This window comes from Glandiceps talaboti, chromosome 14, assembly GCF_964340395.1.
Source record: "Glandiceps talaboti chromosome 14, keGlaTala1.1, whole genome shotgun sequence".
NCBI lineage: Eukaryota > Metazoa > Hemichordata > Enteropneusta > Spengelidae > Glandiceps > Glandiceps talaboti.
In genome coordinates, this window is record NC_135562.1 from 17,993,291 (window position 1) to 18,008,345 (window position 15,055).

The 15,055-nt window shown below is 35.8% G+C and overlaps 1 protein-coding gene across 1 annotated transcript; it reads right to left on the reverse strand.

Moving 5' to 3' along the window:
• Positions 1 to 4,123: 4,123 nt before the first annotated feature.
• LOC144445370 (uncharacterized) lies at positions 4,124 to 14,694 on the reverse strand. Its single transcript, XM_078134909.1, has 12 exons — positions 14,568 to 14,694; positions 11,797 to 11,927; positions 10,312 to 10,519; positions 9,651 to 9,757; positions 8,891 to 9,099; positions 8,245 to 8,428; positions 7,364 to 7,547; positions 6,483 to 6,586; positions 5,914 to 6,055; positions 5,063 to 5,145; positions 4,520 to 4,682; positions 4,124 to 4,254 (listed from the first exon to the last, which is right to left on the reverse strand). Exons 1-12 carry the CDS (start codon positions 14,692 to 14,694, stop codon positions 4,124 to 4,126), a joined length of 1,773 nt encoding a protein of 590 aa, XP_077991035.1.
• Between the last annotated feature and the right edge of the window lie 361 nt (positions 14,695 to 15,055).

A 15,055-nucleotide genomic window follows, 5' to 3' on the forward strand; every position in this document is an offset into this window, starting at 1 on the left:
AGACCACATAAAAGATTTACTGGAATGTGTAGGGAAGAAGTAATCTCCAATATATCATGAGAAGAAACCTCCAAAATATCCATAGCCATGACTATATATTCTTCCATTTCCTTTTAAAATATTATGCAAAAAATTTCAAACGGAATACTTTGTTAATGAATAATAACAGGCATACATTTATTAGAATATGAATATATATAGAGGTCTTCATATCAAATCCATAACATAGGACGTAAAGCATTGCAACCAAGCAATGAACGCATATCTAGCAATCTAGCAATATATAGATATATCTTTGTTTACAATCTTACCCTGGCCATTTGTACCTATTCTTGTCTTGAATATTTAGCTGAGCATATGTAATTTTAAAAACTGTTGCACTATAACGTTAATATTATGTGAAAATACTTCAAAGTGCGATAAGGTTCTTACACTTAGTGGGATCAAATATATTTTATGACATATAATCGAATTATAATTGCATTGATTTTCAGTATTAAACATGTTTGTTATAAACCACATTCGACCAGGGATTGTAAATAAGAACTAGGATAAGTAGCCTGTTTACGTAATAGACTGCGATGACTGGGTACAAGTAGATTAATACTACAGATATTCAATCTTTCCAACCAAATTCATCTTTATAAAACAAGACAGGCCAGTCAAGGTAACATATACATCCCTACAGTTAAAATTGAATATGAGAAACGAGCATTTCACTATAGTGGTGCTGTTCTATGGAACAATCTACCCCTATCCATAAGATCAGCTCCGAACTCGTCGATATTTAAAAGATATCTTAAGAATGTAGTCTGGTAATGTAAGCGAATATCTTTTAAAGTGCGCTGTGCATCTGTGACTTTTTGTCCTGGTTTGTTCCTTTTTGTTTTTATTTTTTCTGTGTACGTAATCTTGCAACTGGTTCCATTGGGAGAACAGTGCTAATGCACTGAAATGGTGTATGTATATGAAACATAAATATATCAATCAATCAATCAATCAATCAATCAATCAATCAATCAATCAATAGTCCGCCTGAAATTCGAATGACCAAGCTCGAGCTTTTAGTATCCATCTGGCCGCGCCTAACTTTCAAGTCAGGGGGGACTTAGTATGTAGCAACTCCTTTTATATGATCTTTGTAATTTTGGTGGAGTTGGACAACGTGATGATCCTGATCCAGTTTGACATTTCAATGGATTCAAATAATGTACTTTTTATAAATTTTATAAGCAGTAACCCAATCGTCTGTATGATATGTCAAGCGAAAATGATAATATAAAAGTGAATATTACACAAAAAGTATTGAACTTGAGTATTTGTTACTCTTCCTGAGAAAACACACGGTTATGTACAACAGTGACTCTGACAAGTCTGAAGCGGTATTGGATTCCCTGTACACTGTAGGTTTGTCATTGTCTGCACCTGTATTCACTCACATGTACAGCTAATGTATAATAGCAGCACCAACAACTACGAGTCATAAAGTCTACAGTGCCAGGGGTGTGTATTTCCAGAGCTATAAGGTCACAATGACCTAGAATACGAGAATACAGATGAGTTGTTTAACATGTTAGTTTCTTTTGTTTGTATCCGATAATCATTTTCGAATAAACCTTACCTGATTAATCGATCCTGGATTATATTAACAATTTATATCCTGTTTCAGTTTTTTACTTATTTTCTTTGCCTGTTTACCCTACGTATCCATAGATCAGTAGAACCATTGCCTGATATATGTCAGAACCTTTTATTGTGCACTCAATCAGGAATACCTAGTCACACGAATGAATGGTTGAGTACACATAGTGTTGACTTTGTTGAGGTGTCTAAGTTGCTGCCCTTGGCACCTTACCTTTGATCACACTCACTGTGGGTATTTCATGGGAGTCAACTGAACTGACCTACATAGTTTTCATCACCGTCAAAGTAGGAGGTAAATATAGCATCAGTGCTATGTATTATAATAACTACATGTACAGCTTATCATAGTCTGCTGTAAATTATAACTCTCCCAACCTGTAAGTAGGTTGAAATGATGTCAGACGAACGACGGCTATCCTCATACTGAAATATTCTATATATATTTGTCCCGGTGATTATTGTTTTAAAAAAAATGGTCGCACTTGTTATTGCTTCTATTGAAAAACGAAAATATGCAAAAAGCACACTACCCGCTATCTAAGATTGGTTCAGTTTGTTACCCTGAAACTATCTCTACACTAATGTGTGTGATGAAGTGTGCAAAGGCCACAACTGTTTAAACTCTAGGAGTACTGTAAGTAAGCTTGTCATGGTGCAAGTAAGATTGTCATTTGAAAGTACACGTTGGTTTGTCATAGTGTAAATAAAGTTGTGATTGAACAATTACAATGTCACTGTTCACGATGTGTGATTAAAATAAATGATAGCAAATAACGACAAAGCAAGGGAAAGCAAACAAATATGATATGTTTAGGTGTGTTTAAACATAACATTTAGTTGAATGAATATTTTACCTTTGTTGTTAAGGGTTGATTGTACCCTGTGTCGGAGAAAAACTAACCACCATTTAGTCAACACTTGAACTACGTAATCATAATGTGCATAATCTGTGCTTCCTTTGAATGTTTGGTAATGACCAATTCCAATTTGGAATATATGGTTTGGAATTCTTAGTTTTGTAACAGCTATTCTATCAAAAGTGTCTCTAACAACAGATAAATATTTTTCATTTTGAAAAGTTAACTTAATTTGAGAATAAACACGAAGTTTGTTGTTACTTGCCACAGATTTCTTCCACATGTCAATACATTTTGATTTCGGAGTATTTGACTTGATATGATATGTCAGCGAAAATGATAATATAAAGTGAACAATTATACAAAAAATAGTATAGAACTCTAGTATTTGTAGGAAACTCTTCCTGTGCACATATATGTTTATATTATGCACACTGGGGACTCTGGTAAATCTTTACCAATATGTGCTCCTACAGTGCGAAAGTCTCATGACCCTGTACTATCCAGAGTCTTACACTAAACCATGTAAAATATTCAATCATCCCACTGAAACAGTATCTCAAAGTTTGAATGGATGTACGAAATTTCAGAAACTATACCAACAATGGCACAATAGAATAGTCGATTTAATCTTCGGTAAAATAGCGAATATTAATCCTGGCATGGGGACATTTAAGGCACTGTTTTAAAACCTGAAATGTTTGATGCCCATAAGAGAACTTTTGGACATCAGATAAACGACCGGACATGCATTACTAGCATCGATAAACAGAACAAACATGCAATATTAGTTTAAGTGTCCATACCCTTTGATGCACATATTTCATTGTGTTTTCAGAAGAAGTTCGATAAATATTTCTCACTCTCACTAGATATAAACACCACAGGCTTTCGTTCAGAAATAGTAGTTATTGTCATATGAAGTCTCGGCAATCTACATCATAAAGTCACAAAATGTTTCATCAAGGTTAAGGCTGGTTTAAATAGAAGTAATTCCACCAAATATTGTAGTGTATGCTCGATAATAGGTTCTTACAAAATCTGGGGAATGAGATGTATGTGTGCCATAACAACTAGATATCACGTGAACGTTTGTCATAGGTGACCAAGTATGTATTCTGTTAAAGAAATATGTAAATACTTTACCTGTACATGCTATTTTCATGTAAGATGGCAATGAACGTATGTATGTATGTATGTATGTATGTATGTATGTATGTATGTATGTATGTGTATGTATGTATGTATGTATGTATGTATGTATGTGTGTGTATGTATGTATGTATGTATGTATGTATGTATGTATGTATGTATGTATGTATATGTGTATGTATGTATGTATGTATGTATGTATGTATGTATGTGTGTGTGTGTGTGTGTGTGTGTGTGTGTGTGTGAATGTATGATGCTAGCTAGATAGGATGGATTTAATTTTTTAAGCCTTTTGTATATCCCTATTCTAGGAAATATATTCATGTTATTCATTTGTTAGAAGCACTGTTCCGTTTGATTTCATTTTAAAATATTTATTTAAGAAAATATTTTAAAAGCCATGGTCATGGATATATTGAAAGTTCTTCAGAAATAACTCTACACATTCCAGTAAATCTTCAATGTGATCATCACTTTTGGTTTAGTCTTTCCCATTGTTTAGCTTTCAGAGCCTTTCTCAAAATCTTGCCAGAACCAGATTTGGGGATTTGGTCTGTGAACTCAACACCACCCCTGAGTGTTTTATATGGGGCAACTCTTTCTGAAAGTAGAAACGAAACATAGCTAAATTACAATTGTAAATGGCGCAATTGTAGTTTAAAAGCCATATTCTGCATGCTTAATTGCATACCTGAGCATAATACACACGACAGACTATAAAACAAAGATTTGCAACTTTTTGTAATTTCGGGAATAAAAATAGTATAACGCGTTCGAATAGTTTATTTCTTGTACTCGGATTCTCTGCCTGGAAGTATGACTCCTTCCAGTCAAAGCTTTTAGGTTGAAATGAAATGCTGCCTTACCTTCAACAAACTTGATAACGTCTTCTGGTGTCAAATTGTCAGATTTAGGGACAACAAATGCCTTGGGAAGTTCTCCTGCCTCTTCATCAGGAAGACCAATCACAGCCACATCTTGAATATCTGGGTTGGTTAGTATCAAATCTTCTAACTCTGCAGGGGCTACCTGTCAACATAATTGAAGTACACGTAGAGAGATGGAGGGGGGCAGGCAGGCAGGCAGGCAGGCAGGCAGACAGACAGACAGACAGACAGACAGACAGTAACATTCGCCCTAAATATCATGGTAATAGGCGATTGGTTTTTCACTTTGTTGTGTGTGCATGTCCGCGCGCGCGCGCACACACACACACACACACACACACACACACACACACACAACAGATGGACAGACACACAATCAGACCTTATAGAACTATTTAACCTCTCAATGTAGTTGTGCTAAAATGTACACAGACATAATTATGTATGTGCAGTGTACATGTATACGATTAACAATAAACAAGGCAAGTGTATTAGTACATGTGCTAATTCAGAAATGCCAACCTGCAAAGTCCTGTACTTGATAAGTTCCTTCCGCCGGTCAACAACAAAGATATGTCCAGTTTCATCATAATGACCAATATCTCCTGCAATTTAAAAGTTATTATTCATTATTGTTAAGTATTCTGGTGGCGACAGTACTTGGATGGCAATTCCCTAAATAAATATTTGAATGACAATTACCTAAAAAGAATACAAATATTGAATATTGAAATGAAAATGATGACCGGACGTTTTGATAGTTTATCTGCCATGCTGAGCCAGATTTGAAATGTGTAGTTGTCCACAGTTTACAATAGGGCTTTGTACATGCTTGTGCTCAGATAATACAAACATTGTACCGCTTATACATGAACTCACTTTCAAAATATGAAAATATGCACATCCTATTTATTCATATGACTGCAAGTGTCTCGCTGGAGAGAACATTGCTCGATGCAAATATTAGTAGCAGAGCATTATAGACATAATTCAAAAGAATACGGATGTAATGAGCCGTTACTTAGAGTTTCACGCTTCGAGCGATCATCAGACGACTAAATTGGGATTGTCAAGGTCAATACATACATTTAATTTTTGTATGTATATATTGCGTAACAAGATAGTCGGACTAAACTATACGGGGGTTTACTTCTATAGTTGGCGAGCAAGTATTTGCCTTCATGGCGACATTTCAAGACCAGCTCGGATTTTTTGTTCAGTAGCAAACTCTTTTCACCATTGATTATACATAGTTTCTCATTTAAACAGTTTCTCAGTTAAACAAGTGAGCTTATACAAATGAAACAAAACGTTGTAAGCTCTGTTTAAAGGAGAATACCAAGACATATTATAAATATATGCCACTTTGTCACCTGTGTGTAGCCAGCCATCAACTAATGTCTCATTTGTAGCTTTCTCATTTTTCAGATAACCTTTCATGATCTGAGGTCCTCGGAAGCATAGCTCACCATCTTCACCAGCACCCAATATTTCTCCTGTCTCAAGGTCAATGACCTAGTAAATGTATGCACAGAGGTGATTAAACGTGAAGCTAAAAGGAGTACGATCTGGGGCTGCGCGCGCAGCCGTAAATAAGCCGACGAAATATATGTGTACCTGTGCATCGTTGAGCCGATAGCACATTTTTATCTGCTTGTGCGTTTTGTTGAAATCGTTATTCGACACGTCAAAGATTATACTAGTTGATAAGGATTGTTTTGTTACTTTTGCACTTTCTATCTGTGATGCTTTATTACACATACATACATACATACATACATACATACATACATACATACATACATACATACATACATACATACACTCATCCACTGATTCATTCATTCATTCATTCATTCATTCATTCATTTATTCATTCATTTGTTGTTTCCTTTACTGTGAAGTAAAATTGATGTACAAATGCGAATAGAGTTAAGGGTACCTTTGCTTCTGTATCGGGTAACAATAATCCACATGAACCCAGTGGACATTCATCGAGAAGTGAAGTCAAAGTGAGTGTACATGTTGTTTCAGAAAGTCCATAATCTTCAAGTTGTCAGACAAGGAAAATGAAGTAAGTAAACAACATTTTGAAATAGTAGTAGTATTTACAACTGAATGTTGGTAGAATGTTCATTGATAGTATACTCACAGGGAACAGGATAAATAATCAAATTTGTTCTCGCGATTTTCCTGATTTATAATATTATTTTCTCTATATTTCAATTAAAGTTTTAAATATTGTTTCCTCTCACTGTTTTTTTCCTATTTCCTACCTGTTATAACTGCCTTGTCAGAGTTTACCAGCTTTGCATTAATTAGTAGATTGCTAATCCAAGAACAAACTTATGGGCTAATTGCCCAATTAACCCATTGCGCAGTGAATGTAAACATCTACTGATCCGACTAATGGAAGTACACAGCGTACTTCCCTTAGTCGGAAAGTCCATAATATTAGAAATCCGGAAAATCGCGAGAACAAAATGGAGTATTCGTCCTTTACCCTATGGTATAATCTTGTCATTTGTGGAATTATGAAGTCAGATTTTATATGGCAAGGTTGGGAGAGATTCAACAAAACATGAATGTGGGCTATGCAGAAATCGCAAATACATACAGCAACCAAGGGTTAATCCCCTTTCTACCAGAGGTGGACGAGGGGATACTTGTTTGTACACTCAAATACAAGATAAGCAAAACATACTTTCAATTCTTCATGTAGTTTGAAGTGACGTTCAACATTACACCTGTAACTTTGATCTAGTCAAACTATAATTACATAACATACACCTACAAAGGTCATATTTGTCACATTGCACCAACCTTGTTGTATAACGAAATCTTGGTTATGGAAGGATAGTCTTCTCCTAGCACTCTCTATTGTCTTTGATCCACACGGAGCTCCACCAACCGTAATATGCTTCAGTGAAGACAAATCATACTTGTCAACGTTAGGATCCTTAACTAGATGCTGTACGTATGGAGGAGTCATCGAAATAGTGGTTACCTGGGCGACAAGAATATCAGGTTTTTGAAAAGTTTATTTAATTCGGTATTCGATTATTCAGGTATAACAATTAATCGACCAAAGAGAAATAATTTGAAACATCCTGGAATCGTTTGTTCAATGAATTAACACCTACAATAATTCGTTCCGGGACGTTATAACATCAGAAGGGAATCTTTAAGATTTGAACAGTTCATTATTCAAAGAGTAAGGATGTTATAAGTCGTTACTCGGAGTTTTACGCTTCCTCGGCGATCATCAGGCGACTGATAAAATTGTGATTGTCAAGGTCGATATGTACATGTATATGCGTAAATGTTTGTACACGTATATATTGCATAACAAGTTTGTCGGACTAAACTGTTCCTTGTGGAGGTTTACTTGTATAGAGTTTTTACTTTTATAGAGCATGCTGTAATGATGGCCTTTCTCTTTCAGTCCCTAAACGTATTTGGATAAGTTGTACTGATTTTTAGACAGTGGAGGGCTTCCGCAACTGTCTACGGCTAAATTGAAGTTCGGTGTTGGTAAATGAGTGTTTGTGAGGAGTGGAACCTTTCTTATGCATAATTAATAGACATGTGGAGACAAATAAAGCCATATACCCTTACTAGTAGTGCTGCCCACGCAAGTATGCACAACTACAACTTATTTTGCAGAGTAAAAACATGTATAAACACGTAAATGAATAGAATACCTTATGTTCTTCAATACTCCTTAGCACAACTTCTGATTCTGGTATAAACATAGGCAGTGTTATCACTTTATACCCTTGGTACAGTGGACGTGTCAGACTGAGTATAAATCCACCCATATGAAATAAAGGATTCACCGCCAACTGTACGTTATTGCCACTTTCCATTATCAAACTTTCATGTTGCCTGTTGAAGGAAGAGTAAAACAGGGAATGTCATTTTCAGAAATTTGCAAGACATGGGCCATTATAATCCACATGATGTGTTTAAAAAAAACACTTTCTTCCCATGGCACACACAACTCTGATAATATGGCTAAGTCGAAGGAAGCCCTATGTATTTCCCGGGTACCGTTTATTATTAGCATTTACCATGACGATAATACGACCATTGTACGGCTATACTGGAGAAGCAACGAAAAGTAACGTTGTGTACCTCTGTCTCCTACAGTGTCTGATATTTGTGCAAGGTTCGCTTGCAATTGAGTTGTGCTTGTCATTTCAGCGATAGAACTGTACTAGGTCACATGGATGCATAAATACACACAGACGCATGGATACACTGACAGACTGACCAGAGTCATTCGTTTAGCACCCCTACCCTCCGTACCAGTGGTGTCTTCCATTGCAGTTAACGGGTTATACTCACTTCATTTGCTCTATGTTTGATATTATATTATGGTGGGTTAGCATAACTCCTTTAGGAAGTCCAGTAGTACCACTAGAGTATGGTAAGATGACCACGTCTTCCTTAGGATTGATTTCAATATCAGTAGGAAATGCAGAACCATCATCTTTCATAAATGTACTGAATGGTATACATCCATCAACATGCTCATCACCAACCACATATATACCCTATGTGTATAACAAGTACACACTTATAGTTCATATTGTAATGTGGTATATCAAAGTAATGAAATGAAGTGAAGATAAAAATGGTACATTCACGACAAAACCCGTCCCCTGAGAAGTGGCATGACTAGCTAGAGTTAACCAAGTGGCAGACAATTGCGTTTTCTGCCTCAGAATGTAAGAACATGTTCGTTTATTACTAGTGCACATGCTTCCGTACAGGTACAGAGGTGATGTATTTCAAACTAGCAATCGGTTGCATTTCACACAACGTTTTCTTACGATTTACACACATACAATACAGGCACTAGTAGAGAGTACGTAGATGAAATGCAAATAAGCAGTTTAAAATTTCGTTTGAATCTTCCTTGTTTTATTTGACAAGGAGTTCACAGTGAGATAAAATGCATTAATGTACATGCTTACAGGCTCTCAGCGTTCACATATATATATTTAAAAAAAATGTCATTTGAAAAAATGTTGTGTTGAGAACATAGTGCTGCCTAAATGACAATCTATAGTCATTCTGGCTTGGTAGTAATACATAAACCCACCTTTATGTTCCCCACTCGTTTGGCTGCTTCTTTAGCCTTATCAACACTAGAGGGCACTGTTATGATCCATCGAGCATCGGTGTTATCAAGTTGGTAGGATAACTCATCTGAGAGGGATTAGAAAAAAACACCAACGACATTTTAGCGTAACTGACTACGCTGAAATCAACAGTATTGCAATAAAATAAAATTTACATTACAAATACCTATACATAGTTGTATTTTGGCCGTCTATTGTTTTGTGACAGCCCTTATTACATTATTATTAGCGGTCGCGAGTTGCCTCATGGGGCTAGCCTCATAAATATGGAATGCATGAACACTGCATATTCATGGAGTAGGGAACAAATCCACTTTGAATATTCATGAGCTGCCTTGCCTTGTGTTGCCTAGTACATTTACATAATTTCCCCACATGACTTGATTCAGCAACCCAATGTACAATAATACCTGGAGTGGCAGTCCCCTTTAAGTTGTATTAAAGAAAGCCTATAACCTGTAGCTTGAAAAAGACTGTAAATCCAGAGACTGAAACAAGAATTTGCGGCTAAGTATACTATGATTGTTTTCCTGAACTTGTGTTGAGAAATTGTACTCAAATTCAACCGGCGAAGACAAATAAAAAAAGCTATCGGAAATATTCAATATTTGATATACTTACCAACTGTAAAGGTTGGATTTACAGGACCAAGGACGCCACCAATTGAAGCCACGGAATATGATGTTATGAAAAAATCAGGTGAGTTGGGTTGGTAAAATGCACAGACATCTCCTTGTTTAAAACCAGATTTGACCAAACCACTGCCACACCTACGGACTAAATCTTTTAACTGTCTGTAGGTGTAGCTATGATTAGAAACTGTATCAACCTAAGAGATAACATATATGTTCACATAGCGTTTTTGTATCGGACGATTAATAATCAACATTTGTAGAGGTATCTACCAAAACTATGATTGATGGAGTACAGTGCAACTCAACACAACACAACGCAACACAACACAACACAACGCAACGCAACGCAACGCAACGCAAGACAAGACAAGACAAGACAAGACAAGACAAGACAACGCAATACAATACAATACAATACAATACAATACAATACAATACAATACAATATACAATACAATGCATTTTCAATATAATGCAATACAAGTACAATATAATACAATTCGGTGCAGTGCAGTGCAGTGCAGTGCAATGATAACTGTACATAACGAGAAATAGAGTAGGCGTGTGCTTCAAACTGCACATATTATATAAATTACTGTTGTTTATATGCAAATCGTGATGAAAATTAGCTATATTTTTGCGGTCCAGCCAGGGGAGAATACTGGAACCTAAATAAGGACGTTCATATTCAATTAAATGTTAGTTGTGGTGTGAGGAGAGGGAACAGCGGGGCAAGATGTTGGGGATAATGTGGTGGAGTGGAGATGTTGATCCCGGTCCTCAGGATGTCATGTGTGCACTCATCTAGCCCTTTGGGAGTTCTGACCTTCAGCTCGGCCAATTCGATCTAAACACATACATTGTACAAACACCAATCTGATTAAAGTCCGATGTAGAGGAGGCGATCATGATAAAAACGTAAACATGTACCATGAAGGTCAATTCCGGCAAAATAACGAAGGTAAAATAGCAATGAACGATTAGCCGACATCTACATCGGATTTTAATCAGATTGTACAAACACAAACTCATTGTGGTGGTAATAGTGCACAAACAACAAATGCCTTTAGAAACTATCAATATGGTGGGAACTTACGACAGAAAAATCCCTGTCTCAAATGGTATTCGAAACCAGGACCTCCTGAACTCTAACAATTACGCCACTGGAAGGTGGTTAAAAATGTTTTTATTCAAATATTTGAACGGGGGGGGGGGGCATATTTTAGAGAAGAGAAATTGAGGAAGGGTCACTCTTCTCAACACGGACTACGGAAGGGTCACATTTTATGCCACATACCGGGCTTGATTTTCCCCGGCCCTCGCCCCATGTAATTACTGATGAAGACTCACTTGTACCAAAGTAATATTTATCGAAAATACAAAATATACAAATGTATAGATTTATTCATATAAATGATTACACTAAAACCTATTATGAATATCATTTTGTAAATCTTATATCTAGACTTACCATAGCAACGTTATCTCCATATTCATCGAACTTGGACATCATGAACTGTGGTAGGGATACATCAGGTGGTATTTGCAAATCAGGAAACTTGCTTTTAACAATACCTACGTGGTAGGAAGAAGAGAAGGATACGTAATTTTTCAAAGCCAATCATTGAAGATGTGACTTAAATATCATATGAAGACGTTTTTTTTTCTTCAAAATTTATGTCGCACGCAGTGTTTAAGTTGACATTTGCACAATGTCTAGTTGGTAAGGAAAAAGAAGGATATTCCAACCAGATTTAAACTGAATGCCTTCCGTAAAGGTAGTCTTGCGTTTTTTGTTCCTACACATAATAATTGCTGGAATGCAAACATCCTGGCTATAGTACATGATATACCTCTCAATTCGGCAAAAAAGTGTGCCGGCCGAACTATAAGAAATCTGAAAGGACTTTGCGACATCAATCTAAGTATGTAGTGGAACACTTGTAGGGGCTTTTGAAATCAAATTATTCAAATTTAAAGAGACACACATACAGACATATATTTACCAATGCATACAGAAGAAATGTTAGGATTGCTTATTGGTATCATTTGAGCATAATTAAAATTTGTCGAGTGTTCATTCTTTTGATGGATTCACTGTATTATCTATATCAAATCTGAATATTACACGATTTTTGAAGTCCAAGTAAAAGTTAGTTGTCGAAAAAGTTGTTCCAGTGTTGTATTTCTTGCAGAAATTTGAATAAATATAATTACAGATTAGCTGTGGGGACACTCAATCTCCTACAAATAATGCAGGCCATGTCCATATTAGATGCTTATATGCAAGTACAATTTTGAAATGCATCATCAAAGTGAACGTTTTCTTCGATCGATGACGAATGATGATGAAATGTGAATGACTAGACCAAAGAGTGCATAGTACAATAAAATTAATAACACATGCGCTAGGGCAATATCACAATTAGTGCCTGCCCTCGGACTGATGATCAAATTTTGGTAAAGAGTGCCAACCCTTGTGCAGGCACTAAGTTGTGATATTGCCCGAGTGTTATTATTCAAGTAACTTGCAAAATTGTATACTTTATTTACCTATTAGAACGCTCTTTTACCTGCGCAGTGAAGACGCGCAATAAAAAGATCTTTCAACCTTATTAACGCCCCAAAAAAGAAGTGTTTCTGGTCATCGGGCATCACTTTAATACCCTCATTTTTTTCGTGTTTGTCCACCCAATGCAATTTGCAGATCAAAGGGAAAAGACAAAATAACTCTCCCTACATTAATTGCTACGTCAGTGAAGTGAAGACAACTGCAGAACTAATCATGACCAAGCAAATACCATCTGCCCAACATACACACTTATTGTAAAGTATGAAATAAAAAGAACAGTAACTGCCATGAATAGTAGATTGAGTAACGTTTGTTGAGAGTTTTTAAAAAAAAATCGCATCGCAGCCCCATTTTAGACAACACATCCTGACCAGAAACAATTATTTTCTTTTTTATGGTCTAAAGATCAAATTACCGAAATTATGCAAATAAGTTATTGAAACTGAAAGCTCGAGCTCATCAATGTTCTTTTAGGACAGATGCGCTTTGGTATCGCGAATGTATGTACAAAATTGAATTTGAAACGTGCATTCTTAAGATATACACTAATTACCGAAAACTATTACTTACATAAATTGCTCATTAATATTTATAATATTTGGAATATTTACCAAACCCTTGTCAGTTCTTGCCATTACCTTACAGAACACGTGTACCTAATTTCATTTCGTTTTTGAAAAAATGGAGATACAGGCTCTCACACACACGCACGCACGCACGCACCACGCACGCGCGCGCGCGCACACACACACACACAGACTTTTTATCCCCAACATATAGCCTTCCTTACGGAAGGTAAAAATAATGAAATATCAATTGATATTTCAATTTTTGTCAAGACAGATCTCGAGTTATGTCTTAGTATTTCTGCGTCACTTTTTATATTTCATAAATACTTTTTATTAGGGACTGGGTGACCCTATTTTATTCTGTTTTCATTATTCGACCAACCCCAAACTGTATGTAACCTTTGACCTCTTGAATTACTTTGTGTATAGAGATCTATAAGGCTTGTACAGTGTTTGTTGTTAATTTGTTACTGGAATTTGAATCATAAAAGATAAATTGCCCAAAGATATTTATTGGTTTGAAATGTGCCTCGGAAATAAATTGCTTTTACAGTTACTTTGTTTAAGGAAACTATTTTCAGTTCAAACAAAGAAAACTAAATTTGGTGTGACCGTACACATTTTTGAAATATAGGTCAAAATGTTATCAAAATTTAACCTTTTTAGAATCCAAGATGGCTGCCGATCACTGTGTTAAATCTATGGGAAAATACAAGATTGTTGATTTTCTTGACAACAAGAATATGGATTCAAAAATTTCTTTCTTTAGTTATTCAAAGAGCCAGAAGCAGACTTCCACATCGCACAAGTTTGGAGAGATTTTTAAGTCCTTTCATTTTCAGTGAAATTCGTTCCAAAGGCTCTCTTTACCTTGAAATGAAAATACACTTTGAATACACAGTTCATTGGATTAATTGCATGCCAATTAGCTACACGTGGGTACAGCCAATGTTTTGTTCGAAACAATTCAAATAAATTTGATGTTTCAATGACATTTAATAACTCTCGTCGTCCCCTTGGCTAGCTTTGCTTATTAGTGACATTACTCTAGATTGTAAGCATAATTTTGAAAAACAATATCAGAAGGCTTACTTCACTTACCATGTCTCTGTGTTGAAATACAGAGATACCTGTTGAATACTTGTGCATAGACGATGGATGGCTTCCATTTCCCTGCTAGTGGTTTACATAACTTTAGTGGGTGTTTGAGTTGCCTTACTTGAAACATTTTGAAACTGCAACTCGCAAAATAAATAAATAAATAAATATGTAAATAAATAAATAAAAGACACGCGCGCGCACACAAACACTACATGGATGCATACATACATACATACATACATACATACATACATACATACATACATAAATACATACATACACACACACATACATACATACATACATACATACACACACACACAGAAATACACAGAAATACACACACACATACATATATACACACATACATGCCAACGAATGGAAATTTGTAACACCATCGTCCGTACACTTAGCTAGCGATCAGGATTCATCCATATGCTTTATGATTTGTCATACATATATGATTTGTCATACATACATACATACAT